Here is a 25898-nt window from a genome sequence, read left to right as displayed (position 1 = left end):
TTAAAACGAGGCTCGTTCTTTGCGGGCATAAAAGTTGCATTGGCGCAGATTTATGCGCTTGCGGTTTTTCGAGGTCGACATGCAGCCTCCTAGAGTGCGATATATAAGATATACTAATCAACTGTCGATTGACGATAAAGTAGCAAACCGCTTTGTCGCTCCACTTTTACAAATGCTTTGAAGCTTTTATCATGAGTTTTCATGTCAGCAAAAATTGGACGATATGGTATAAATAAAAGTGCGAACTAGTTCTTATAATAATAACAAACGCTGCTAAGTTATAAATTTTCACATTAACTAGAAACTGAAAAGAATCTTGAGGCGTGTATGTAAAAATAAAAATGATATTGAGTTCAATATAGTATGTAAAATTTATTAATTAAGCTTTATATTACAACTTTTACTAAAACGTTTTAGAACTCATTTTTACACTGAATAAAAATTGAAACAGATATCCTTTCGAAATGTAAAAACGCACATATAAATATTAGAATTGTTTAAAATGAACATATTCATGCATTACAGGTTTTAAATAATGTGCATGACGGTCACTTACAATTTTGATTTTACAATGTACACTTCTCTTCTCAGTGTAATAATTGGATAAGTTTTTTATTTTGAAACTTTACGCTATATAAAATTTGAGAGAGCCTTGGGATGTAAAAGGGTGCTTGATCAAAATTTGATTTACATTTACATGCGCTTCGCTATATATGATAAAAATCTTGTGCCGAGTACATGTTCGTATGAGATTCGCATTTTTGCATAGAAACTGTGTTGTTTCCATCACAGGTAGTACGTAATAAAATTATCCTACAGTATATATTTACAAATACGTACGTGAGTCGACATTTATATAATATGCTTTTCTCCTAAAGCGCGTGTCCACACGTATACTTATATATTCAATTATCAGTTATTCCTTGCTTCCATAAATTACCACAAATCACGAATATACATCGATACAATAAAAAATATTCACGCGTCTGATACAGAAGCGTTATGATTCACCGTGATTCGTTCAATATTATATAGAAAAAATGCGCCTAAGAAATCGTCGTTCGTTCGTCCAGCTCGCGAGGCAATTCTTTAAAGTGCTATCTAAATTCTATGTACAATTTATTTATTAGCAGCGTCCATCCCTCTTCGGGAAAGTGAGGATATGAGGCCAGTTTCACCTTGAATCGCGAGCGGAGGCACGCGCGAGTCAGGTATAGTAAGTAATATGGCAGCTCAGAAGGTTTTTGTACTATACACAATTACAGAAAAGTATAATCTGATGAGTTCCGACCTGTATTATCAATAGCGTTGAGAGTGAATAAAGATTTACCTGACTAAAAGTCATGCGCGAGTAAAAGATTTTAATAAAAATCGGGCAATAAGAGATTCGTCGTTTTGATATGTGTTTATGTACAGTATCGGTTTAAAAGCAAGTATACGATATCGTATATATCATATTGTATGTAAATTACATACAGTCCAAAAAGCTCGATCCACGAAACAACAAGTAACCGGAGGACGAAAGCACCGGTCATAGCTCGTTGCTGCGCAGACTGTAATTCGTGACGGGATCAAAGTATCTCTGGTGGGTCGCGTTCGCAGCGAAATTGTAGCCCCAGAGGCGCATCGCGATATTGCACTCTTGCTGGATCTCATCGACCTCTTCGAAGTCGAGGTCGTTGCGCCAGTGAAACGGCGCTGCTTTGGAGTTGCGGAAAGTGCTCGACAAACCGCCGATGTCAGTCTTGGTGTGGGTGTCAAGGAAGCGCTGCACGTCCTCGTGGAAGTGTAGACCGTAGAATTTGAAGAGCTTTTCCGTGTGGCCGTACGGGTCGAGCGACAGGTCTTCGTAGCGAATTACTCTGCAAGAGGAAAGTTGAATTTTTAGCGCTAACTTTTAACGATTAAAGCACTCAAAGTGAAATACGTGACTCGAACTTGAAAATAAGAGGCTTTTCCTTTTTAATCCTTTCACCTTTTCCAGCTTTAAACGAGTTTGCGTGAAATAAGACCAAACCGTTTTTGTGAAATATATTCATACAGAAAATAAATATTGTTTATCTCGCAAAATTTCTGAACGATTGCATCGGCCTCTCGATAAATTTATCAAGATAATAAAATTCTTTCATATTTTTCCACACTTCACCGCAATGTTTCGTCACCGGCAAACATCACTCAACGAAAGAATTTTTATCATCAAGTATAGCTCCTTTATCGATACCTACTTGAAAGTGTTAGGATACCGCTTGGAAAATCTAACGGCGGCATTGTAATCCGAGATCATGTCGTTACACAGAGTAGTCGGATCGAAGCAGTCGGGTTCGCTGGGACACCACTCGCGGTGCTTACGCGATTGCAAAACTCCTCGTGGGTCTCGAATCAGCAGCACTATTCTTATGCCTAATCTGTTGGCAGACGATGATTATCTCATTATTTGGCATTAAAAAGTCCCGCAGTATTAATCGATAACGATAGGCAGATCGTGTTACGGGAAACGTACTCGTTCTGTTGCAAAAACTTCTCCATGGGCTGCAACCTAAGCCTGACGATTTTCATGGACTGAAAGGGGAACAGCTTGCAGAATTTAGTGACGAAGCGATGATCCCAGCATATCCTCTTGTGAAGCAGACACTGTTTCCACAGATGGGTGTTGTGATTGAACACCCAGGGATGCGCACTTTTTCCGAAGCTCAGGTACCGCTCTGCCGTATAAACAAGCGTATAAATCATCAATCGCGATAACGAAACTATGCATATACTACACGAGGATCATTGAATTATTCAATACCGTCTATAACCCGCACAAACGGATACGCTCGAATCGATACAGACACACTGCAGAGTATTAAGTGCAGATAAAATTTTAACGGGCGATATACCTAGGGTAGAGTAGTCGCACTTGAACATCGAGTCTAAATTTGCTAAGGCCTCGTCGGAAAGGGGCGGCTCACGGATCTGGACGATGCCGAAGTGCAGTAGCGGCTCGTAGTGGTAGAAGTTGGCTGGGTGTGAATTTAGAATGTCTCCGAGGAAGGTGCTCCCACTGCGCCACGTCGTCAGTATGACGCTTCGCACCGGGTTGCCCTCCTTCTCCATCACCAGCTCATCGAGTTTGCTATCGGAGAAAATTGTTCGATTAGTTGTTGAGGATATGCTTATTTTTTATAATCTCGTTTGATTCGCGATAAACATAACGGCGAACGAAGCTTTTTTTTTTTTTTTTTATTGACTGAAAGTTTTTTTACTTTTGCAAGCAATCGAAATGACGACATTGAATTTAATAACTGATTCGGAATAACGTGTGGTCTTGTAATACGTGTACCACATATTTATTAGTGCCAGGAAAAAAACGCGTAGTTTTTCTCGTTTATACTGGAATCTAATGAAAAGTTAACTTTTCGCTTCCAGCTACCGTTGATGGAATCTCATGATTTATTTAACTTTCTGATTCCTATCTATAAAGTATACTCACGTCAACCAAGTCTTTTTCTTTATAAATGGAAAGCGTCTCATTTCATACGATAAACATTCATTTTGTAGTATTTTAAAGTCGATTTCGCTTAACATACCGTTCGAAGAATCGATAAACAATTTTTTTAAACGTTAATTACTAGTTGCCGAACGTGTTATCAGTTCATAACTGTAAAAAATGCTTCTTTTACGCGATTCACGGTAATTTCGCATTTTTTCGCACGCGTGGAGCGCAAAAAAGCCTCATTGGATAATAGTCAACACTCCGTAAAGGTTCGAAATTCAAGTCACGGTTTCTCATGAATTTTTTCAGCTCAAGGCTGTTATTACGCTCCAAAAATTGTACAGTTTTGTTTTAATTCCAAAGAATATCAAATATATAAAATAAATAGCAAGCTTGAGTAGAAGACTACAAACTATTCTGCATAAACAGTTAAACGATACAGCTTTTTACCATCAAATTTTATTTTATTCAAATGCTAGATTGTTGAATCAATGATACATTCTCCAGGAAGTCGCCATGTAAAAAAATAATTCGAATGATTGATCACTTAATCATCGAAGCGAATGAGAAATAAGTTTTAAAAGTGAAGCTCATTCTTTCAAAATATACGACTATATTCCTGCTGTTTTTAAGCTTATAAGTAGATGCAAATTTTCGCCAATGCCGATATTACCAACCGTTCAAAGCTTCAATTTGAGGAGGAACCATCGCACTTGAAGGAAAAAAAAAACAATGAAAGTTGCTAGTTCGTCCTGATCTAAATTTTAAAAATCTGCAGTAAATTGTTCAAAACTGTTAAATCAATAAATTCCATTCGCATTCTACGAAACCCTCGCCGAACCCCGTCCACATCACCGCATCGCAAAACCTTTCCCCGCGCCAATAAAGCCCCAATACCCCCCCATTCATAAATCCGCGACGAAACCGCGAAACAAGCCAGCACAAAAGAGTCTCTCACTTGGCATAGACTCCGTACTTCCCGTCCGGATAGACGTAATCCTCCATTTCCTTGTCTATGATACGCCTCTGCAGCTCGACCACCTCGGCGATCTCCGTCAGCGTCAGATTCTCCAGGCTGTACATTCCGGCCCTCATGTAGTTCTGCAAGAAACGTCACTTCTGTTTTCTCAAGATTGTTCTCTATACTTGTGTGCTTATAAGACTTTCGATCGATGCGCGAAATACATATGTATATAGGCTCTCGAGTCGCGGCGTGACTCCCTTTTCAAACATTCATGCGGGGCTGTTGTTCTTTTTCTCTCTTTCCTCGCCTCGACGTTCCGCTGCTTGACATTGATTTCTTCGACTTGTGCCACATTCGCGCATCGGCGAAAGAGTATTATAAAGTATAGAGAGAATGGAAGAAATGAGCCGCGAGGGAGAGTCACGCGCGCGAGTTAGCAGTGGAAGAGATGCTATCGAGAATTATTTTCTTTTCTATTCGCCTCTGTTGTGTGTGTGTTTTTTTTTTAATATCAGAGAGTGATATTATAAAAATTTAATGGCAAAAACCGCACTGCAGATTTCATTACACGACCAATTATACTCGTTAATTTTATGCAAACATCTCTTGCACGTCAGCTCTCGTCAACCGTCATCAGAATACACAAGTATGACTACAATAAAAATTGTAAAAAAAAAAAAAAAAATTAATGCAAGCACCAACTCTACTTATAGCCTCCGCAGCAAAGTCTTGTCGCTGCTAGATCAAGATGCATCATGCAACGTGTTACATATATACACGAGTGACCGTCCATGATATAGCTCGCGTGTCCTCATCCTGCAGTCAATCCAAGCATTATCCGACCTCAAGATCGAAGCCAATCCTGAGACCGTTTTAGGAAGACGTGAAAATTAGTATACGCCTCTACTATATATGCACCTATGCGATCGAAGCCTATATACTTTGACGTATATGCATCAGCTTTGATGGAAGAGCTATAATTTGAGTGAATTTATTGGTGTATAGTGAGGAGATCAAGGCTTTTCAGAGATAGACGTCGTGTGCATAAATTACTTGTAAAGTAAAACACGAAGAAAATACCTCTCTCTCTCTCTCTCTCCGATGTAAACAAGCCTCGTCGATCTCAGAGAAAATAAATTGTATTAGAGTTTCCAACATTCATCATAAACAAGCCTCTCGAATCGCGGTCGTATTAAATGTGCAACGCAAGCGATTATAAATTATTTTGATTAATCGAGGCATTTCACAAAAGTTCATCGGAGAACTCGAGGAAAAGATATAAAATTATGATAATAACAGTAGTAGCCCGCGTACGTCCCTCCATCAAAATCTTGCGTTATCGCGATGTGATGCATGAAATCGGTTAATCGGAGATTTATTACACACTCGTATAGCGCAAGCATCATTACTTAAAACGAGCTATCGAAAGCTTTCTTTATGTACGAGACGCGTAAAATATAAATTTCGCTTTACTGCAAGCCGTACAAATGCAAAAGAAGCGAGTAATACATTGTGCATCTAATTCTACACAACAATATAGCTACTCTACAAAGCTCCAAACAGTGCTACCTTAAACCCTTGAAAAAAAAAAAAAAAAACAAGACAGGAAAAAAAATCGATCCGTCAAATTCAAAACCAACTCATCGCGCGATAAAACTCTCTCGAGCCGATTGCAATAAGCATGCGTTAAATATAACAAGTAAGAATTTCATCGAAGCATGCCACATATAAGAGCCGTCGAAGTAGCGACATATTGTATGCAAATAGCGACTCTCTGCACACGCGCACACACGACTTACCATGAAAGGATCGTCGTATTTGACCGTCGGTACCGCAAACGGCTCTGGAGCCTCTTGGTACTTCATTCGGGATCTTAATTCCGCTTCCTAATCGAGGAACACAAAATATGATGACAAACGAAACGTATAGATATTATTTGTAGAATCGCGGCCGTCACACAATATTTAGATCCTATAAATTAAATACAGAGCCGCATATATATTTTCGCCATTCGATCCGCGCAATATAAATTTCCCGATAGCGCGCGACCCGTTAAACGTTTACAGCCGGCGTCGCGTAATGGGCTGATTGCTTTTTTTATTAGCGGCCATTATCGCCGGGAGAGCGACTTGCACTTTAGCACCGTCTCGACTGACGCGTCACGAATTATTTTAAAATAGCTACTCCCGCCTTGCATATCGTTCTCCAAATCGATAACAAAGAGCGCACGAGTCTAGTTTAAAAGTTCCACGCGCATATATAGCATATACGTTGAAAACGAGCGGTCGTGGCTCGAAGGAAGAAAAAAAAATTCGCTCCAGCGATGCGGCTCGCTCGCTCATGTTATACACAGATATACTTTCTCTATGGAAATGTCCTATTTATGTCTATCTTCGCTGATAAAAAGAAACGGTACCCGCATATCTCTCTCTGTTCTCTTTTTTTTTTCTTTCGGTTTCCCCGTCGAAGGAGCTGTCACATCGGAATTGAATTTCGGGGGGGGGGGGTCAACGCTTTTTGCGGCATACACGCCGAATAAAATTTCAATTCCTGGTTTGTCATACTCATTGTGTTATAAACATTTTTGTGTCCGTCGCGAAAGGACAACAAAGCCGCGCGCGTGTAACGAGCTTTAAAACGTCGCGTTTACAGAACTCATCGGATTACACAACCTCGCGGACAATCCTTTTTACGCAATCGGGAATAAATGCGCCGCCGCTGGCTTTTTGTGCGAACAATCCACAGCTTGACTAAAAACTAGACAAAGAAAAATACATAAAGGAATAATCGACTCTGTTTCTCTTGTCTATATAGGTAATAGCGGTGCTCGTTTGCTCGCAATAATATACAGTACAAAATTGACCGCCTGTGCGGCGGCTGCATTGGGAGAAGCGTGTCTCTAGAGTCGAGTACGTCGAGCTACTGAATTCTCGTCTCTATACTTAACAGAGAAGCCACAGAGTGTACGCGCAGAGCGTGAGTATATGCGTATGGCTACATGCGAGACTGTGCGCGTTATGTGATCTCTTTTGGGGACGAATCTAATCGCGGCTAACGCAATTCGCGCTACCGATGCGCCCACGTACGGACGCGAGGGAGAGCAATTTTCCACTTTCTCCTATAGTGCTCTGCGCAAGCAAACTGCAGGCTTCTATACTGACCGAAATAATTGGCTGGAGACGATGCTCGATGTAGTTGCTGTAGCGCTGGTTCAACGCCAAGATGAATATGCAGATGGTCGCCAGCAGGATGAGACAGTAGAAGCTTAGTCTTCTCGACATTTTGGGGACCTGAAACGAGATAAACGAGGTTATTTCCGTTGCTTGCGCTCGCTCTGCTTATTTCGTTTTGATGTCGCGCTGATGAAAATATACCAACAGGATGACAGCCGCGAGTGAAACGTGATTTTACTCCGAATTATTATTCGTCACTTCGGGCAAGAGCAACGTTATACGCTGTATTCGAAAAGACTTATCGTGTCTGATGTGTACGCGTAGAACTGATAAGGAAGCCCAGTGCTCAACGGAACTAGAGAATTTGTGGAGAGAAAAAAGTGTAAATCAAGAAGCTGATATGCTAATTTAGCTGTTTGAATAGATAAGGAGGGTAAACAGCTGTCAAATTATGTGCGAGCATATCTTACTTTTTTTAGAGATTAAACTACACGTGAGAGCTGAGATAGGTAGGATGAAGAGTACTCACGGTTCTAGTCAAATATAGAGATTCGCACTTTTATAACACTGCCAGTCTGGCATCTGTATTGAGCAATGTTGAGAATGCATTGTTAATGAACGTTAACATGTTTTAATTTACCAATCATATCTAATTCATGTCTTACTTTAAAAACTACCATATGCTTATTGAAATTTTCCTCGAGATCTACTTCCACTTGAGTATACGTGAATCAGATCCATTATTTCAGATCTATAAATTGCTTATCGATTATTTTCTGTCTCTTTACATCCTTAAAATTGTAGTGCCATTGTCATGGTTGAACTCATTATTTAAAACAACTCAAGAGTATGTCAATTCACATTTGCCTTTTTATTTTCCAGTCATATTTCATTCGTCGCTACCAGTGAATTCTCTTCACGCAGTAATCTTTCCGGTGAGAACGCGCAGTGGAGTGCATTTTCACTGCAATCTGCACATAAATATGAAATAGCCCAATTACAATTAACTTATAACTAGTTTGAAATTATTATCTCCGGATAGTCTGCAGTAATTTTATAACATACGCAGGCAGCACAAGAAACATATTAAATTTAATGCGTTGCCAGTAAAGATAAGGCGAAATCTCGGGAATAAAATAAAAGCGAGCCGGCCAGTCACACACAGCGAAAATATAATTATTAAAAGTTTACAACCAATATGTATAGCTATGCGCAGAGAGTATCCAATTGACCCCCAAGACTAATGAACGAGAGGCTAATCAAAAGCAATGAATTCGCTCTCGTGTGGCCGTGAAAGAAAATCCCAGACGACGTTCATTATTCCGAGTCGTTAACAAAGGTTAATCCAATTACTCAGTCCGCGACTAAATAATCAACGGAAAACAGCTTGACTGTCAACAAACGCGTCTCTTTCCTCTCATACGACCCGGAAAGAAGTAAATATATCCGTATGAAGCATATCGCGACGGCATCTAGCAGACGAAAAAACGTCACACATACTCGTCGTCTGCAGTCCCGTTCCCACGCGCGCACACACATCAACAATGCGTTCAGCCCATATACATGTATAACACACCGCAAAAAAAAATTGCGTATATATGCCAGTCTACTTATAACTCGCGATCGACGAACCTTGCAGTACAAGCAGCAGCTTTAAGGTTAACCTCCAGCAATGCGGGCGGCTGATGGAGCACATGTGCGTGTCCGCACAAAACTCAATCGCTTCCCCGAATTCACGGAGATGGGCTGATTCGCGGAAGGGCCGGAAGGTCACCTCCGAGACTCGTAAAACATGCCACTTCCGTGCGTGCGACCACTGTGCTCTATTCGGCAGCAGCCGCTTTCTATATATACAGAGGGAAAGTAGAATCGCAGCTCTCTTCGATTTTTCTCGCGGCCGTGTTGATTATTGTATTCGAGGATGTGCAGCGAGCGCCCCGAAGGAAAATTTAGCCAGACGACACTCCCGCGGATCGATGTTACGATGATGCAGTGTGTAAGCGCAGGCAACTATCTGCGGAGAGATTCCCTATCGTTCGACTGTCAGAACGCAGCGGCCGTAAGCGTATTATTGTAAGCAATAGCACACCGCGTTTGTTGATACACACTCACGCATGCAGCCGCGACTTTTTCCGACCGTGGCATCAGTCCGAGCTCGATAGCGCGCACACATGGACTGCAGCTGGTCGACACTCAGTCACTGACTCGTGCGCGACGATGTGTAGAGCGGGAGTGGTGGGGGGGGGGGAAGGAGGGTGTGCTTTTCGACGTTGGTTCAGTGACGGACTTTCCGCGGATTTATTATAGTGGGGGAAGCGAGGAATGTATACCGTCAGCTTTCGGAGAGGAGATGTAGTTGCAGAGAGAGTGAGAGAGAAACGGGTTTTACGACGATAGGGGGAATGCCTACATTGTCGGCCTTCGCTGGTAATGTAAAGGACTGGTGGATAATTTGTTTATTATTGATCGTTTTCGATTGATTTGCTACTGCTTTATCCGTTGCGGAGTTGCAGGTAATTGAGAGATCCGATTGTCGGTTTATCATGCTTTTGTAATATTGTACTCATTAGTGCCATGATTCGAGAGAAAACTTGTTTGGGATAGAAAATAGTCTTCGAGGCATTTCGTCGCTGCGAGTTTTTTTAAAATTGTGTTTTAGAATTACTGAATGTTTTGATAGAAAAAACTGTGAGTTATAAAAATATGTAATTGATATACCCATATAGGTATATGCGCGAACTGACGCAACGAGTAGTTTTTTTTTGTACGCTTTAATCGTCGAGAGACTTGCGAAAAACAATTAGGTATTACATGCGCGTACGTGGCGGTGAAATCATCACCTTTTCACGCTCATAACGATTTATTTCAGATTGCATCGAGTTTAGTCTGTACCGATACGAGATTATAGATATACACACGCGTGTATATTATAAGTACCAATCGTTTATCAAATTCATCGGAGTGTATATAATTTTTAGCCGCGCGATCGATTCTAACAATAATAGGTAATTGATTAAGCTTCGAAAGGCTTTGAAAGTGTATATTTAGAACTCGAAATTATGGATTTTTCGAGTAATACGAAGAAAAAACTGCAGTTGTTGAACTTAGGTGTACCGCAAGTTATGACACCAGACCAATGTTGCGCATATAGAGTCTCCATATCGATCTCGTCATTATATATTTACCAACCAAGACGTGTATATAGCCAATTTGCGGAATCAATTTTCGCTCCGCATAAAAAAGAAAAACAAATTTTACATGTATTCTTATAGAGGATCGTTTTTTGTATTACTTACTTTCAAGAATCAAGCAGCCGCTTGAGAATAAGGCACATATTACAAACACATTGTACACAAGAGAGAAAAACGTCGACGATTGCAAAACGCGCATATGCAGGAGCAGTGTGAATCATAGGCCGGCGCTGCACATGTGTGCATAAGCTATTTTTTTCGTTCTTCTCATTTCTTCCAAGTATGTATAACTTTTTTACTGTACTCAACGCACAGGATCGTCAGACGTAATCTCGAACGATCGAATAGAACCTCCCGTTGAATTCCGATGGTGTCCGGCTCGCATATGCTACAATATTCCCTGAGCCTCGGCATCGGTGAATATTGTGTATCGTTGTCTTCTATATCGGCGATCAGTGGAATTTACTGAACTTCTTTATCTGCCCGCTCGGCTATATACTCGCGCACACGAAACTCTGATTAATATTCCTGACGATGATATGCACCGTTACGTGATTTCGATTGTATTTTATTAATGTAATATAATATTTATATAGACCGGGGAAACCCACATCGGCTGCATTTTCAAGTGGTCTGATTAACGATTTTTTTTTTTTTTTCACTGAATAACGGATGCTCAAAACTTGCAAATACGTAACGCAGTGCACGATTACGAGAACCTTCGATAATAACAAAAAGCACCAACAGCAGCGAATATGTTTATATTGTTTGCAGCAGCGCGCACGAACACGGCGCCCGGAAATTCGCGTCGATATAGCTATATACACATATAACACGAGCACAACAATACGCGGCTTATCCATCGCCGATGTCTACAGCATCGCGAAAAACTCACGCGCGCAAACTCAAACACACTAGCCACGCACACAGATATAAGAGCGCACGCATACATCAGCTGATGCTGCAGATGGGCCGCCGCGAGATGAGAACCGCTTTCGAGAGCTGCATCGGGGAATAGAACGATAAAGTCTCCTATGCGGGGATGTTTGACAATTGGAAAGCGCGGGAGTTGGATAAGTTAGCGCCGATGTGGCGGGATTGTTCGAACCGTCGATGTTTGCAGTAAACTATATAGCGGTAATTCGTTAGGGGTGGGGGGGGGGGTGTGTTTGAGTTCGAGGCTGAACTATCGTTAGTAGGGTTAGCGAGCTTATACGTAGGTACTCATTCTATATCAACCTGTACGTGTCTAATTTTGTAGGAGAAAAAAACGTAAAACACAGCGAGAAACCGGAATTCCCCGCTATGAAGCATACAGCCCCGAAAACTAATTAAAAAAGCCTTAATTACCCCGCAGGTCTATCCAGTATATAGTGTACGTATACACCGCGTGTGTCCTGCTGCTCACCAACACATCCGCGCAGCGAGACGCGCGCGCAGGCACGTCCAGAGCCCAACTATATACATATGTGTATATACTTTCAAGAATACCCACAGTTCGGTATATATATACACAGATATACACTTATACACTTACAGCAGAGCGGCAGCAGCAGCGAGAAACGAACCCGCGCACTGGCAGCAGGTATATACATATATATATATATATATATATGCATATATACATGCACACAGACAGCAAGGGAGGGAGAAGCAGAGCAGCAGGCCAGCAGCACTGAGCGCGAACGAACGAACGAACGCACTCGCGGCGGCCAGTCTCGCCGCTGACGGCAGCCGACCGAGATCTCGTGTCGCTCGCGCGCGATTTTATCCTCTACTAAGTACTGCTCCTGTATACAATTCCTCTTCGACGAACTCACTTACGCACAATCGCGTGTGCGCTCGTACACACTTGGCTGTGCTGTGTACGAGCTCTGCTATAACACATATAGGTATATAGGTTATAATCAACGCATGATCATCGCACTGCAGTGTGCAGAGGGAGAGGAGTGCGCGAGGAAGACAACATAACCGTGTTCTCCGAGCGAGAGCCGTATACGCATGTGTGTCGGAGGGACGGTATATAGTGGAACAACCGCCGCCGATACTGTAACCGCCCCCGGAGAGGATGTCCTCGAGGCCGTCGCCGCCGGTAGCAGTATCCCGGCCGAGCTAACGGGATACCGACGACATAGCGAGAGTGCGACTGTATACTCTGTCCGATAGTCGTGTTATATATATATATATATACATATATCTGTCCTCGGCGAATCATCCGGAGTGTCACGCAGTCAGCGGAAGAAGCTGTGAGGATCTGCAGAGCCAGCTGGTGCAGCCGGAGTAGACAGGAAAAGTGTCTTCAGCCACGAGGAAGGAGCGGCGCCGAGAGGCGGATCGATCCGACCCAGCATACTACTGTACTCAGCTCTCCGAGGTATGTACCACGAGTGGGAGGGAGACGGAGACAGAGCGAGAGAGGGTATAGATATGCAGCTCGTCTGGCTCTCTCTCTCTCTCTCTCTCTCTCTCTCTCTCTCTCTCTCTCTCTCTCTCTCTCTCTCTCTCTCTCTATCTCTATCTCTGTTCGTATGGCTCTGTGCGGTGTTTACACGCGGCCCTTTGACGCTGTTCACTGGAGTACCTCACAGCCCTTCGGACGATCGCAGCGGCTTCCGATTGAAAAAGTGCTGATTTTTATTTCAAGAAGAGAGAGGGTGCGGTGTGTGGGGTGTCGAATGAATTTGCCCAAGTCCACGGGGACAATTACTCTTCTCTCTCTCTCTCGTACGCGCTGTTTCGTTAGCTTGATTTTCCGGGTACTTAAGATATACGAGTGCGTGATCGCTAGAGATTAAACTGACTTACTGACGATGCAGGTATAGATATCGTTCCGGGAAGCGGCGTCGACGATGGAATCCCGCTGTTTATTAATTCGTGCGAAGCTTTCCATCGGAGCGAGCGTTGTATAAAAGTTGGCGTTTCCGAGCAGATTTTACTTCTCTTCGGAAATAAAGTCGCAGCGAGTTTGCCGATATCCAAACGTGCGGGACGCGGGTGTATGGGTATACGTGATCGATGCCGGAAAAACGCGGAATTTCAAAGGTTTAACTTTGTACACCGCTGATATGTGCTTCCAATTCAGAGAAAGAGAAAAATTCTCTCGCGCGTGGAATACGTTCGAATTTCGAGCCGCGCTGTATGAATGCCCAGCTGTATAGCTATATATACAGCTACACTACGACAGTTGATTGTTCCACTCGAATTTTCTTCCCTCGAGAGAATATAAAAACCCATCTCTCTAACACTCACGTGTCGGGGAGATGTATAAATGAATCAATTTCTCCGTCTCTTTCTCTCTTTTTGAATAGTATTCCCCTTTTCTCTCTCTTTCTCGGTCTCCTAAAATTACAATATTCCAATATCACCAAACTATACCCGCTGTTTCCGAAAATAACGTCGAATTTCACACGTAGCATCGTTATTTCGCTCGCCAATTTTCGCATTCTCTTTTTCATACGAGACATTTCTGAACGTCATGCACAGGATTACGCGCTGAAAACGCAATAATGTTTTTTTCAACAGTTCCCGAGCTTATATATACACGCTATTTTCCCCGGGATTTTCAAATATGACACACACACACACCGGTTCGGCTGTAGTCCCGCGTACAGATATAGAATGCATATCAATTTATGAATATACAGAGCCAATTTTTCCACCGCTATTTCGCGGGGAGGGGGGGGGGATTTCTCGTTCTTGCTTGCAGTTTTTCCATTTTACGCTTTTCAATCGAATTTCCCCTCCGATGTGGATGTATACGGGATAGGATGCAGGTGTATACTCGAGAAAACGCAAATCAAATTTGCCGCTGTTTTTTTTTAATGCACAGCAATTCGTTATACTTTGTATCAAATTACGCGCGAAAGAGAAAATACCATCGCGCTTCCGAGTCCACAGCGGCTCTTTTAATATCCGCTAGGAGCGTGAAATATTAGTTTTTCTCCCCGAGGGTCGGAGCAAAAAATTTATTAACCCCTTTTTTGCAATTTATTAAGCGGTGCCGACGTAACATCAGTTCAGCGCATGAATTGATTTACGTATATAATGCCTTTGGTAAAAACGCGCTCTTCTCTCCCTCTCTCTCTCTCTCTCTGTGTACAGCTTGTTTTAAATAAGGAGAAAAACTTCAAAGGCGTCTTCTTTAGCTTTCCTCAAAAGGGGGCCTTTGTTTCACTCTTCTAGCGAGATCAAGTGCTGGGCAGCCAAGATTACTTTGGTGAAAACCCCTGATGGCTCCCGATGGCTCCGAGGGTTTGCGCCGTGTTTTCGTAACGACTCTGATGTTTCCGAGGCAGAAAGCGCCGTTAATTTATTGTCTACAAGATCGTTGCGTCAAAGGACGATGATTATTGGAACGAGTGAAGTATGACGAGGGGAGAGAGAGAGAGAGAGAGAGAGAGAGAGAGAGAGAGAGAGAGAGAGAGAGAGAGAGAGAGAGAGAGAGAGAGAGAGAGGATTGTTGTACACGAAGCATCGCGAAACGAAATTGCCGTCTCGTATACGAATCCGTAACTTCGTTAGCCTTAGCCTATTTCAGAAGTGAAGTAAAAAAAACGCGTTACATTGAAATTAACGCGAGACATTGATCTATTGCACCAATTCTAGAGGAGGAAAAGTTATGAGGTTTTATACGAAGACATAAATATCTTCAATGTGAAAGGAAGACCTCTAAACGTGAGATGGTAGCTTCTATTTTTGTAAATAATGTACTAGCTTTCTGATAGTCGATCGAAAAAAAAACAAAGATTTGGCTGCTACTGTACTATCTCAATTCTGATTTAGAAGGTAACATTTCATTCGAGTCTCGGTGTACGTCATCGATCACTCATATGAGTTTCCACGAAACAATGACAGGTTTCGCATGAGAAAATACGGTACACGTTACTGTAAACGTGGTCAAGTCATATCTGCGTAAAAATGAAAAGAATTTCTTGATCGTTTAATCAGTACAATCTGACATTCCTATAATCTTCAAATACGATATATGTATGTGCTTTCTTTAATCGATCGCCCGATGCACCGCGTGATATACCATCATTATTATTATTATTTTCATAAAAGTGTCAAAAGCAATCTATTAAAATGCTCTCCTAATATATTATATTCACTAAATTTCAGAAATTCAGATCGTTACACGCATTGTATACGTTTAGACTCGAGTAGTGCTGCCTAAATTGGAAAAAACTCCTCCACAATTCGCAGTTGGCTTAATGCTGATTGCTCTGTTCGCGAGTCTAAATTGTTGTCTACACTTAGCATTTCCATTTTCAGTCAGAAATAAATGAATAAAGCCTGGGTAGAAGCATTCTTTTGGAATTTACAATTGCAAAGGGATTACAAAAATCCCGAGGAAGCGGCCGTGGTAAAAACGACGAATGTTTTATTCAACTTCTGTTTTTTTTTTCCCGCAACAATCGGTAATTCCCAGCGTAAACTTACAAAAACTTTTCCTTCAACAAAGATTTGCGCTGATGAATACATGAAATCTTAATGCCGAGCGCAAGGTACACAAGCGTATATACTCGACCTTCGTGCGTTCGAAGAAAAAGTGTATCTAATCAATTTTAAAATTTCATTAATATTTATAACAGGATTATGTGGATTAAAAAAAAATTGAATCATATTTAAGTTTTTAGCGAGAAATCAGATGCTTCGATCGTAACATGATTACATATTACCGAACTTACATGCGTATCTTAGAAGAGTGGTTCTCTAAGAAATTTTAAGTCCGTAAAAGCTGCGCGAGTATACGACCTTCACCTGAAAAAGTAAAAATCCTTTCGGTGAGCGAGCGTGTGGAATTAGCAGTAGTAGTGGTAAGCAAAGGTAGCCATATAAAACAAAACAGTTTTGGACTGGCCCTATATCTCGTGCCGCTTGAACTTTTCGGCTTCCTACTTTCTGCGAGCGAAGACAGGTGGCGCATAGGCACTTTTCTGTTTTCCCCATATCAATATATGCATCGAAACTAGATATAGGGTTGTGCCACCTATGCCAAAACTGCCTTGTTAAGCTCACTGCTTCAGTCGTTCATGCAGTAACTGCCTTTTTTTTTTAGTAAGTCATATTTCCAGGTTTATCTTAAATGAGTTGGTAATAGTGGGTACATATACATTCGTTTCTACGTGTTACAGCAGAGCTCAAACAATCTGCTTAAGTATATCAACGTAATTTATGCGGAAAAAGTATAGAATGCTCAAACGTCATCAATATGTTGTTAAATAAAAATTAGGTATAGAAACATGCAGTCGTTCAAACAGTCCGGCGAAGAAGCCATCTCTGTTTATTTGAAATCGAGCTAGATCGTGTTTATGAATGAGTGATTATTTTAGCTGCGGAATTCCTCCCTCACCCTGCGAAAATCAATATTGTACCAAAATGTTTGCTCGCGGAATTTCGCTTCCGGTGCTTCAATCAATTCCCCGATCAATTATGCGCCAAAGAAATTCTTACCTCCCTGAATTCGAAACTTAATTAAAATTTCCTAATAATTGGCAATAGAGAGAAATGGCTTTTTTCCGCCGCACAACGATGTAAAATTCGATACTCCGATATTTTTCATACCGAGAGTGACTCAGCGCGAAAGAATCGCCGAGTACGTATACCTCGTCGTAGCATCGACGAAAAGAAGGTAAAGAAGGTGGACCGCGTATACTCCCAAAATCTCCGGGAGAGAGAGTTCAGCAGCCTCGCTTCACCCGAACGAGCGCCGAGAGAGAAAAAAAGAGCAGAGCTGAAGGAAGAGAAAGAGAGAGAGAGAGAGAGAGAGAGAGAGAGAGAGAGAGAGAGAGAGAGAGAGAGAGAGAGACGCTTCCACAAAGGAGCATTTTTACAATATCTCTCTGCTCTGCTCTTCTGCTGCCAGTACACGTGGATGATATTAGGCGATTCGTCTGTCGGCTTCGAGGATTTTATCTTCCGAGTTTGGGATATGTAAGTGGCGTGGGTCTGTCGGAAATATATTTGAAGTGTAGGATTTTTTTTTATTTTCGGTTTGTTCGCGAGAATGTTCTGTGTTTCTGGTCTGCTTATGAATTTGTACGGATAAGCTTCGTTGAATTCGTGATGAACCAGCACTCGGTCTCTTCCTAATTCTTATCTCAATAATTCACCCTGAATACCTCTTTATTTAATTATAAATTACAATCTAAAGCAAACTGTATACAAAATATAGTTAAATGTATTTTTTATGTAGTTATTTTAACATCTTTTGTTATTTATTATTATACTTTAACACACACATATATATTATTAAAAATACAGTTAACCTAGATCACATTTTTTGGCTTGTCAAATATTTATGCATTGAAAAAATCTTCCCAAAATATTGTTCTAAAACTCAGCCCAATAACAATGTAGAGCCACAATCGAGCATAAACTAGAGCTACATTTTAAATACCACAAGTAATATATGCTTTTAGCCAATTTTTTTTTTTTCAAAATTTCAAATATAATCTCTTAACCATCGTAACGAAACGAAGCTTTCCCCTCAAAATAAAGACATCCTCGTGCTCTCCAGAAGAAGAAAATTAGAGCCGCATCGTCGATCAAAAACACGCGCTCGCGGAACTTGTAATTTCGAATTAGCGAGTATCCCCTAATTGAGGTGAAATTTCGCTAATTGATCTTTAGAGAGTGGAACGCGTATACAGCGATGCCACTCGGCGCATCGAAATTAGCGATGCTAATGCAGATCCAGCTCAGCGAGGCGAAAAAAATAACGATCAACCTTATTTTCGCAACGTTGCAGCCCATATTATCATCAGGCAGCAATTCCACCCAATTAGCCTCTGATCGACCGATGTGTATCCCAAAAAAACAGCTGAGAAAAATATGACACTCTTGTACAGCTTGTAAACTTGCGTGCGCATGTACTACCCGATCTTGATTTATTTTATACAAATTTGACTTTGCAACGACGATGCAGTGGAGCAGAAAACATCGTCACTGCTGCATGCAAACCCGTTTGAGCGCGCTTACGTTTTGTATAAGTATAACACATACACGGGTGTAGAAGAGAAAGAGGGAAAAAATGAGCGAAATCAGAGAGCGACTTCTGCATCGCGCGTTCGTCAAACGATTCCCAGCTTTATGGCCGGTTGATTTCGGCTTTTTGGTCTTTCCTTTTCAGTGTACGACAGGGATTTTCGGGCAAGAGGTTTATGCTGCCTTTTTTTCGAATGCTACGATCCTGAGGTTTTATTGCCGTGTACGTTTGTACAGTATTTTCTTTTTCTCGTCGCTTCGGCTTGCTGCAAATAAAGCTTTCAGTTTTCGCAACTCCTGATGGCGGAGATTTATCGGGCTTTTTCGAACGTGCGTTTGAGGCTTTCGGCGAACCTTTCGACAGAAACAAAAAAATCTCGCTTTCCACTCGTTTTCCTGTTTGCTCTTTCATCGCCAAAACACGCGTCGACGCGTGCCAGAAGAGAAAAATCGATGCGCGGAAGCGCATCTTCGCGTGCGCCAGCAGAGGATTCCTTATACCTAAGGAGTTCTATTTGTCGTCTGATTGGTTTGTTAAAAAAGGCTGCTCGTGCGCTATAACACTGCGGGTGACTCGTAATTCGCGTAAAATCGACGGAAACGTACAAAGAAAAACAGCCGCAAGCTGCGCACTTACGAAGATCGCGTGGTCGATGACAATGATGCGAAGAAATTCGATACCGCGTGTACGAGTGTGTGCTGGATATGATGATGGGAGGACGCCTGCGGCTCTGCGCGATGCTCTAAAGCATCAGGTTGGTTCTGCAATGGGTCTGATGGATTTGCGGAAATTTTTAAGGGGATTATTCCAGCGCGCGGAGCTTGAGGGATAGCCCGAGAGTTCTGTCTTTTATCTCTCTGTGGGATGAGACTTCTTCTGCGTCATCAATTATTTCGTGTGGGTAGGGGAATCGCGTTGTGGGCGTCTTACGTTAAGTGGTATACGGTTGTGTATTTTTCTTAGAAACTGGCGGGGATTAGTTTGTGGAGGAGCTTATTGTACCGATGCTGTAAATATAAGCGCCAGTTTTGCGTCTGCTTGTGTGTCTACGAGATTATAAGATGATGGAGTGCCTGATCACCGCTGGCTTAATTAATTTACTCTAACACACGGAATACCTTTTTATCGCCGTTATGAATATACTGATTCACCGAGTATACACACTCGGTTCTCATTATACTCCTTCTGCTGTGTACATTCTTTTACATCCGAGCACCTACTTAGTTCGCTTGTATAAATACGTAGCCTTCGTTAAGAATGAAAAAAGTCATAGCCCGAAAACCTTCAAACTCCAGAGCTCCGTTACCAGAGAGCCTTAGAACTTGGAAACTCGCGCTTTAAAATTCAAACTTCTTGCTGCCGTCCTTTGTTAAAAAATTAACCCATCAGAGCCCACCTGAGAACACACGGCTGTTCCCTCAAGACTCTCTGCTCTTGCACAAAAGCAGTGCGGTATATAGTAGCAGCAGCGACGTTTAGAGCAGCGTGTGTATAGCTAACGGCTTAAACCTCAAATATTTCACTTGGTCTAATTAAACAGTAGGCAGAGGGAGAGCGAACACTCCGACTTTGCTCGAATTTCCCTCTCTCCGCTTCCTCCTCCTCGAAAAAATACGCCTAATGGCTTCGCTTGAACTCGTTCTCATATTCCCGCTTCCGTCGGCTATATACTCCAGAACGAGCCACGCTATCATCTCTATATCCCTTTCTCTCTCACCCAGAGAGATATGACGCACACACGCGTGCGCACTTTCATTTTTGTTCGTAGAAGCGACGAGATGATGATGATGACGACGGGATTCCTCCTGTGCATAGGTCTAGCGCTTATGCCCGTGTGTGTGTGTGTGTGTACTGGGGAAAAAAGATTACAGGCTCCGCTTTCGCAGCTTCTATTATTATCGGATGAAGATTGTTTTAGATCGACGCGCACGAAGCACGCGTGTGTTCGTAGGACAATAATTTATGGGGATGTTGCTGCGCAACTGCGGAGAGATTTTCTTCGAGAAGAGAGGAGCTTTTTGCGCTGCCCTCGGTGGGGTTTATTTATGGAAATTGGAGGATGTTGCGAGTGAGAGAGAAAGAGAAGAGGAGGTATCTTGTAATCGGCTTCAATTACGCTTGATGTAAGCAGGTTTTCGTTGCGATGCTCTATTCATGCGGATTTATGAAAAGGCGCGCGGTATATAGAACCAGTGTCTGGTATTCGCATGATGTATGGCGATGTTTGTTGATTTGATTCCTCGTAATTTGTCAAATTTCAATGACGAAAATTTTTACTCTATCTTCTGAATCTTCGTAAAATTCTTATTGAATTTTCTTACAAAAGCACTCGAAAGTGCGAGGATATCACGTTATGCTCTCTTGGTCTCTGGGTTTTAACAATTCCATGTGTATATATTTATAGCTGTATATGTGCACGCGCGCAGTCTGGAAAGTATTAATGGGAGGTGTACGCGCTCTCGCGATTATAGGGTCTGTAATCTATATATGGGAAGCCCGTAGTTAGATATCCATTTTATGCGGCGTTAAAAACTTTTATGACACGCGCGCGTGCGCACCCCCTATACTCGGTATATATATATATATATATAACAACAAGAAAATCCGCGAACTGCACAGGGCCAAATCTATTCAGAATTTACGTCAGTATTTAAATTTTAACGAAAAAAGGGTAGACGTCGGTATATTATATAGCACCGGCTGAATGCATCGAGGCAAATGTGCGAGTGTGACAGGAATAACGCGCGAGACTTGGATATAATAAATATTTTAGTGCAATCCTTTTGTCATTCGCGTCGTAACAATAACATGCTAAAAGCATAAAAAAGCTCGTATAAAGCAAGCGGTGTGCTTACACGTGGAGAGCGGTTACAGCGGTGTGGCGGAATTAGTCGGATTAGCGAATCGTTTTCGCGACTGGCATCTCCTCCACCACCGTTTAAACTATCCAAGCTTCTTTATAGTCTCTGGCGGTGTTCGGCCTATGCTAAAACTGCCCTTTTAGGCCTGCAGTTTGGGCCGCTCACGCGCTATATAACCGCTCGAACTTTTCTCTCATAAGCATTAGCGAACTGCTTGGTAAATCATTTGGAAACGAGAAACAAAAAATACGAGCAAACAGCCAGCAGCAGATACGATATTTTAAAAGTGAAAATAACAAAAAGTGTACTCCGAAGCGGAAGCGAAGCCTCGCCGCTCTCTGGCTTCGATTTCCTGGGCGTCGCTACATGTATAACGCGCGCGCACACACACACAGACACAGACACAGACGCATACAATGCATCGTGTATTCGTGTGTCGCCCAGCCCAATACATTCACGTAACCGACTACTACACATTCATATAGCTATGACGTCTGGTCGTCTGCTGGTGAATCCGCACGAGGTGCAATGTCACTCGTCGTCCGCGACGGCCTATACGAGAGAGAGAGAGAGAGAGAGAGAGAGAGAGAGAGAGAGAGAGACTACTGTATAACTATAATACGTCCCTGAAAAGCCGGCGGCAGCAGCCTTTATCGCATTACGAATTCAAGACGCAAGAGCCACCCCGCAGCAGTATACGGCGCCGCTTAGCCCGACGCGTCCTTTATACGTATGCCTGTATTTAACGTGTGCTATATATCCACTCTCTCTCTCTCTCTCTCTCTCTCTCTCTCTCTCTCTCACACACAAACGTTTGTCTGCGTGTGCGTTGAGTTGGGTCGTATAGGCGCTTGCGAAAGAGATGATTTTCCGGTTACGGCGCCGAGATGCTCTTTTTCTTTTTGTCGTTGCCTGTATACGCGTCTTGAATGCCACGGGAACGTCGTTAATGCCGCGCGAGGTTGTCTCTCTCTCTCTCTCTCTCTCTCTTTCTCGACACTACGGGCTTCCGAGGTGTCGCGCGTTTATGCAAGCCTGTGCGCGAGCTGATAAGATTAGCCTTTACGGCTTTTGTGCGCATGGTTTAACCGCCTTTCGTGGATGTGTCTTATTTCATTCGCTTTTCTCTTCGAGGCTGTGTTTAATAATAGTTCGAGCTAAAAGTAGCGCAGCACGTCGGGCGAATCTTATCGAAAGTTAAAATAATACTCTCTTTATTAGCCGATCCTCTCGGGGACCACGATGGCCTATGCATATACCGTGACGACCAAAGTAAATTCCGCGAACCAACAGAGCTCGGTCCGCAAAAGTTCAAACCGACGCGAGAGAGGGGGCAGAGCGGTAGACTTCTCTTCTCTCTCGCATTTGCAATTCCCGGAGCTTTCAGGCTAATCAAACTGCCGCACACGACACGGCGCGTAATGATTCAAAGCGTTTTCCTTGTCGATATAAATGACTTATTCATTATGCTGCAGAGAGAGAGAGAGAGAGAGAGAGAGAGAGAGAGTACTAGTTTCTAGGTTACACTTGCTGTCAAACCTTCGGGGCGCCTATTTCGATCCCGGCACTTGTTAAAAGTCGCTATCTCGCTGCGGCGAGGCTACAAACGCGATGTACCAGTGAGTCATTTCGTATTCCATTTATGCCCTTGCGTTTACAAGGTGTACCTCTCAATTTTCCTCCCTCTCTCTCTCCTATACACCTGCGATGCATGTCGATTAAACGCTGTAGTAACGACCAGAGAGCTTTGCATATTTCCTCGTGACTATAGCGTATATACATTTTTTGTTCTTTCTAAAAGACATACAGAGTATCTCGTGTTCAATTTTTCATCACAGCCCTGCGTACGTACTATAGCTCTCCTACACAACGTTTACAGCTGTCAAAACATGGGCGGCGAAAAATTCAAAAGCTCATTCATGAGTCTGTGTGTTTGCGTGAGCTGCTGGCGCTGCGCGACTCGAAAGAGCCGCCTATACATAAAGCTGACAAATTTAACTTTACAATTGGGCAACGTGTCTCGCGCGGAGAAACCGAGAAACACAGCGAGAGAGTGAGAGAGATAGAGCCTATTGAATAAAATATTAAGAGACTATATTCCTACAGACCGCTGGCGTCGTAGTCGCGCTGCTGCAGGATCTCCATAAAATATGTAACAGTAGACCAGTGTGTCTCTGTCTCTCCTATTAAAATGGCTGTACACTTGGAGTTTTCCAGCGTACTCGCATCAATTTTATTTTCGCGCTCGATTCGGAATACCTTACACTATAGCTGAGAAAAAAGACATAATACACGCTTGATGCTCATCTCCCTCACTCGCTCCGCCGCAGGTGTGTGAGTCATTAATCGCGCGCGAATAGAGAGAGAGAGAGCGACGACGAGTGGATTTGTAAAAGCACGTGTTCTCTAAATAGCCTCTAATTATCGCGTCCAATTATAATAGCCAAGACTGGTATAAATATACCGGTTCTCATCGTCAAGCGCGCACGCGATCACCTCAGCTGCTATAAAGAGTTAACGAATAATTCGCGATGCAGCCTATAGCGAGTAGTAAGTATAGTATAGTAATCCTGAAGAAGCCGCGCGCGTTCGGCTTATATTATAACCGCGCGCGTAAATAAAGCAGCGTCTCTATGGAGACTAATACACTCGCGTGCATATGCACGGCCCTTAATTCGAGAGAGCTGGCTCACGAGGTGAGAGGCTCGCTGGGAGTATACTGTACATCGGCGGACCCATCGATTACATTGCGCTTCGCTTGGCACTTTGACCGGGGAGTCTAAATATATATGTGTGTGTGTGTGTGTGTGCGTATGTGCGTGTGTACGTGCATCTGCTGCTGCTGCTGCTGCTGCTGTTGCAGAGGTGCGAGAAGTTTTCGCGCGAGAGGGTGAGGTGTTCAAGTTGGCGAGAATATTGTCGTCGGACTTGAATAGTTTGGTTCGAGAGAGTGAGATGTGTGTGTACTTTCGACGGGACGGTGTTATGGAAAACGGAATCTTCGGGGGATGATGTTTACCACAGCTGCGGAGTTTGGATTGGAGTTTATGGGGATTTCCTTTTTAAAGTTTGACTTTATATTATAGAAGCTTCTTGGGGGGAGTTTGTGTGAGCTTTTGCGACATAGTCGCGCTCTTTATGCCTGCAGGCTTTCTTATGACGTTATGGTATAGTTTGGGGCTGGCCTTTCTGGCTTTCCTTCTTATCTGTGCCAAAACTGTCTCTTTTGTTGAGCCTCTTCAGTTACGTCATATTTTTTAATTTCGATATCGACGAATAGCAATTTAAAAGTTTGCGCAGTTCTTAATTCTACATCACGTTCACGCGATATGCAATGAATTAAAAAAAAAAATCACTAGTCGATTAAAAGCTTCGTAACAGAAACGACGTCGACCTACACACAGCAGCAGCAGCAGCAGCAATGATAAACGAAAACTAGAACTAATCCATCACTCAGCCCCGCAAACAACTTTTTTTTTTGCTCATCGCCCGCCAGTCGATTATCCCCCTATAACAAAGCTCAGAGCAAAAAAACTTTTCCCTGATGTAACCCACTCTTGTACCGGCTTCTCCCTATATCTATATACGTACATACATATAGCATGTATTTCAATTTGCGTCTTCGCGTCAGAGCGGACTATGCCGAAGCTTCGTAGCCGCGCGCGTCTCGGAGAGTTTTGTAGAGCGGATATGCAGCCCTGAATTGGCTGCCGAGCTTTTGAAAGGCGGATATGTTGAATGTGCGATGATGATCGATGCGCCCACGCTTCCTCCTCTCTCTCTCTCTCTCTCTCTCTCTGTGTGCGCGCACAGGTGAATGGAGTCGTATAGGTGAATAGAGTTGTTTTTGTTACGTTATATGTGTACACGTATATAGATGCGAGAGGAAATTGGGTTCGTCGAAATTACTGTTTCCAGCCCTCTGCGGAGATAGAGAGAAATTAATGGGAAACTCGCTGGTTTTTGCCTCTGACGCGGTATATGGCGTATAAACAGCCAAAGTTCGATGGGCAGATTTGAAATTCAGAGCCGGCTTTATTAATGCTGTTAAATATTAACAAACCGTGAGTAATCTCGTTAAAATCTCACAATTTGTTTTTCTCTCACACACATCCTCACAAAGTTCAATTCACTCGAGGAGATAAAGAGAAAACAACGCTCGCACACAAATCGCCACATGGTCGTACATGCGTCGTAAAGAGTCTTGCTCGGCAATTACACGAGCACGACACACACACACACACCAG

General features: G+C 42.7%; 2 protein-coding genes across 10 annotated transcripts in view; one reads left to right on the top strand and one right to left on the bottom strand.

Annotated features, from left to right (window-relative positions):
• Positions 1–352: 352 nt before the first annotated feature.
• Positions 353–11873, bottom strand: LOC100116691 (carbohydrate sulfotransferase 4). 8 transcript variants are annotated; one of them, XM_031921272.2, is made up of 10 exons: positions 9245–9837; positions 8278–8583; positions 8142–8194; positions 7601–7729; positions 6239–6325; positions 4434–4576; positions 2880–3115; positions 2501–2702; positions 2226–2405; positions 353–1862 (listed from the first exon to the last, which is right to left on the bottom strand). In XM_031921272.2, exons 4-10 carry the CDS (start codon positions 7718–7720, stop codon positions 1532–1534), a joined length of 1299 nt encoding a protein of 432 aa, XP_031777132.1. In that variant the 5' UTR covers positions 7721–7729; positions 8142–8194; positions 8278–8583; positions 9245–9837; the 3' UTR covers positions 353–1531. The 8 variants fall into 8 exon arrangements, with proteins under 8 accessions (XP_031777132.1, XP_032455152.1, XP_032455164.1 ...); XM_032599261.1 differs by having other exon boundaries at positions 9725–9806; XM_032599273.1 differs by lacking the exon at positions 6239–6325.
• Positions 11874–12465: 592 nt separating this feature from the next.
• Positions 12466–25898, top strand: part of LOC100119277 (beta-1,4-glucuronyltransferase 1) — a 41036-nt gene continuing 27603 nt past the window's right edge. The window contains exon 1 of one of the 2 annotated variants that reach the window (XM_008216950.4): positions 12466–13177. The gene's annotated coding sequence lies outside the window, so the exon portion shown is untranslated. The remainder of the gene's footprint in view (positions 13178–25898) is intronic. The other variant, XM_001603025.6, reaches the window with a different exon arrangement.

Source organism: Nasonia vitripennis, chromosome 1 (assembly GCF_009193385.2).
Source record: "Nasonia vitripennis strain AsymCx chromosome 1, Nvit_psr_1.1, whole genome shotgun sequence".
Classification (NCBI taxonomy): domain Eukaryota; kingdom Metazoa; phylum Arthropoda; class Insecta; order Hymenoptera; family Pteromalidae; genus Nasonia; species Nasonia vitripennis.
Note: the sequence above shows the minus strand (reverse complement) of the source record. Positions and strands in the feature narration are given on the sequence as shown.

Coding starts and splice junctions, on each gene's coding strand:
- LOC100116691 (XM_031921270.2), bottom strand. Junction 2,406..2,500: donor AAGTTTTTGCAACAGAACGA/GTACGTTTCCCG, acceptor GTCTGCCAACAG/ATTAGGCATAAGAATAGTGC. Junction 1,863..2,225: donor CGGTATCCTAACACTTTCAA/GTAGGTATCGAT, acceptor TTCCTCTTGCAG/AGTAATTCGCTACGAAGACC.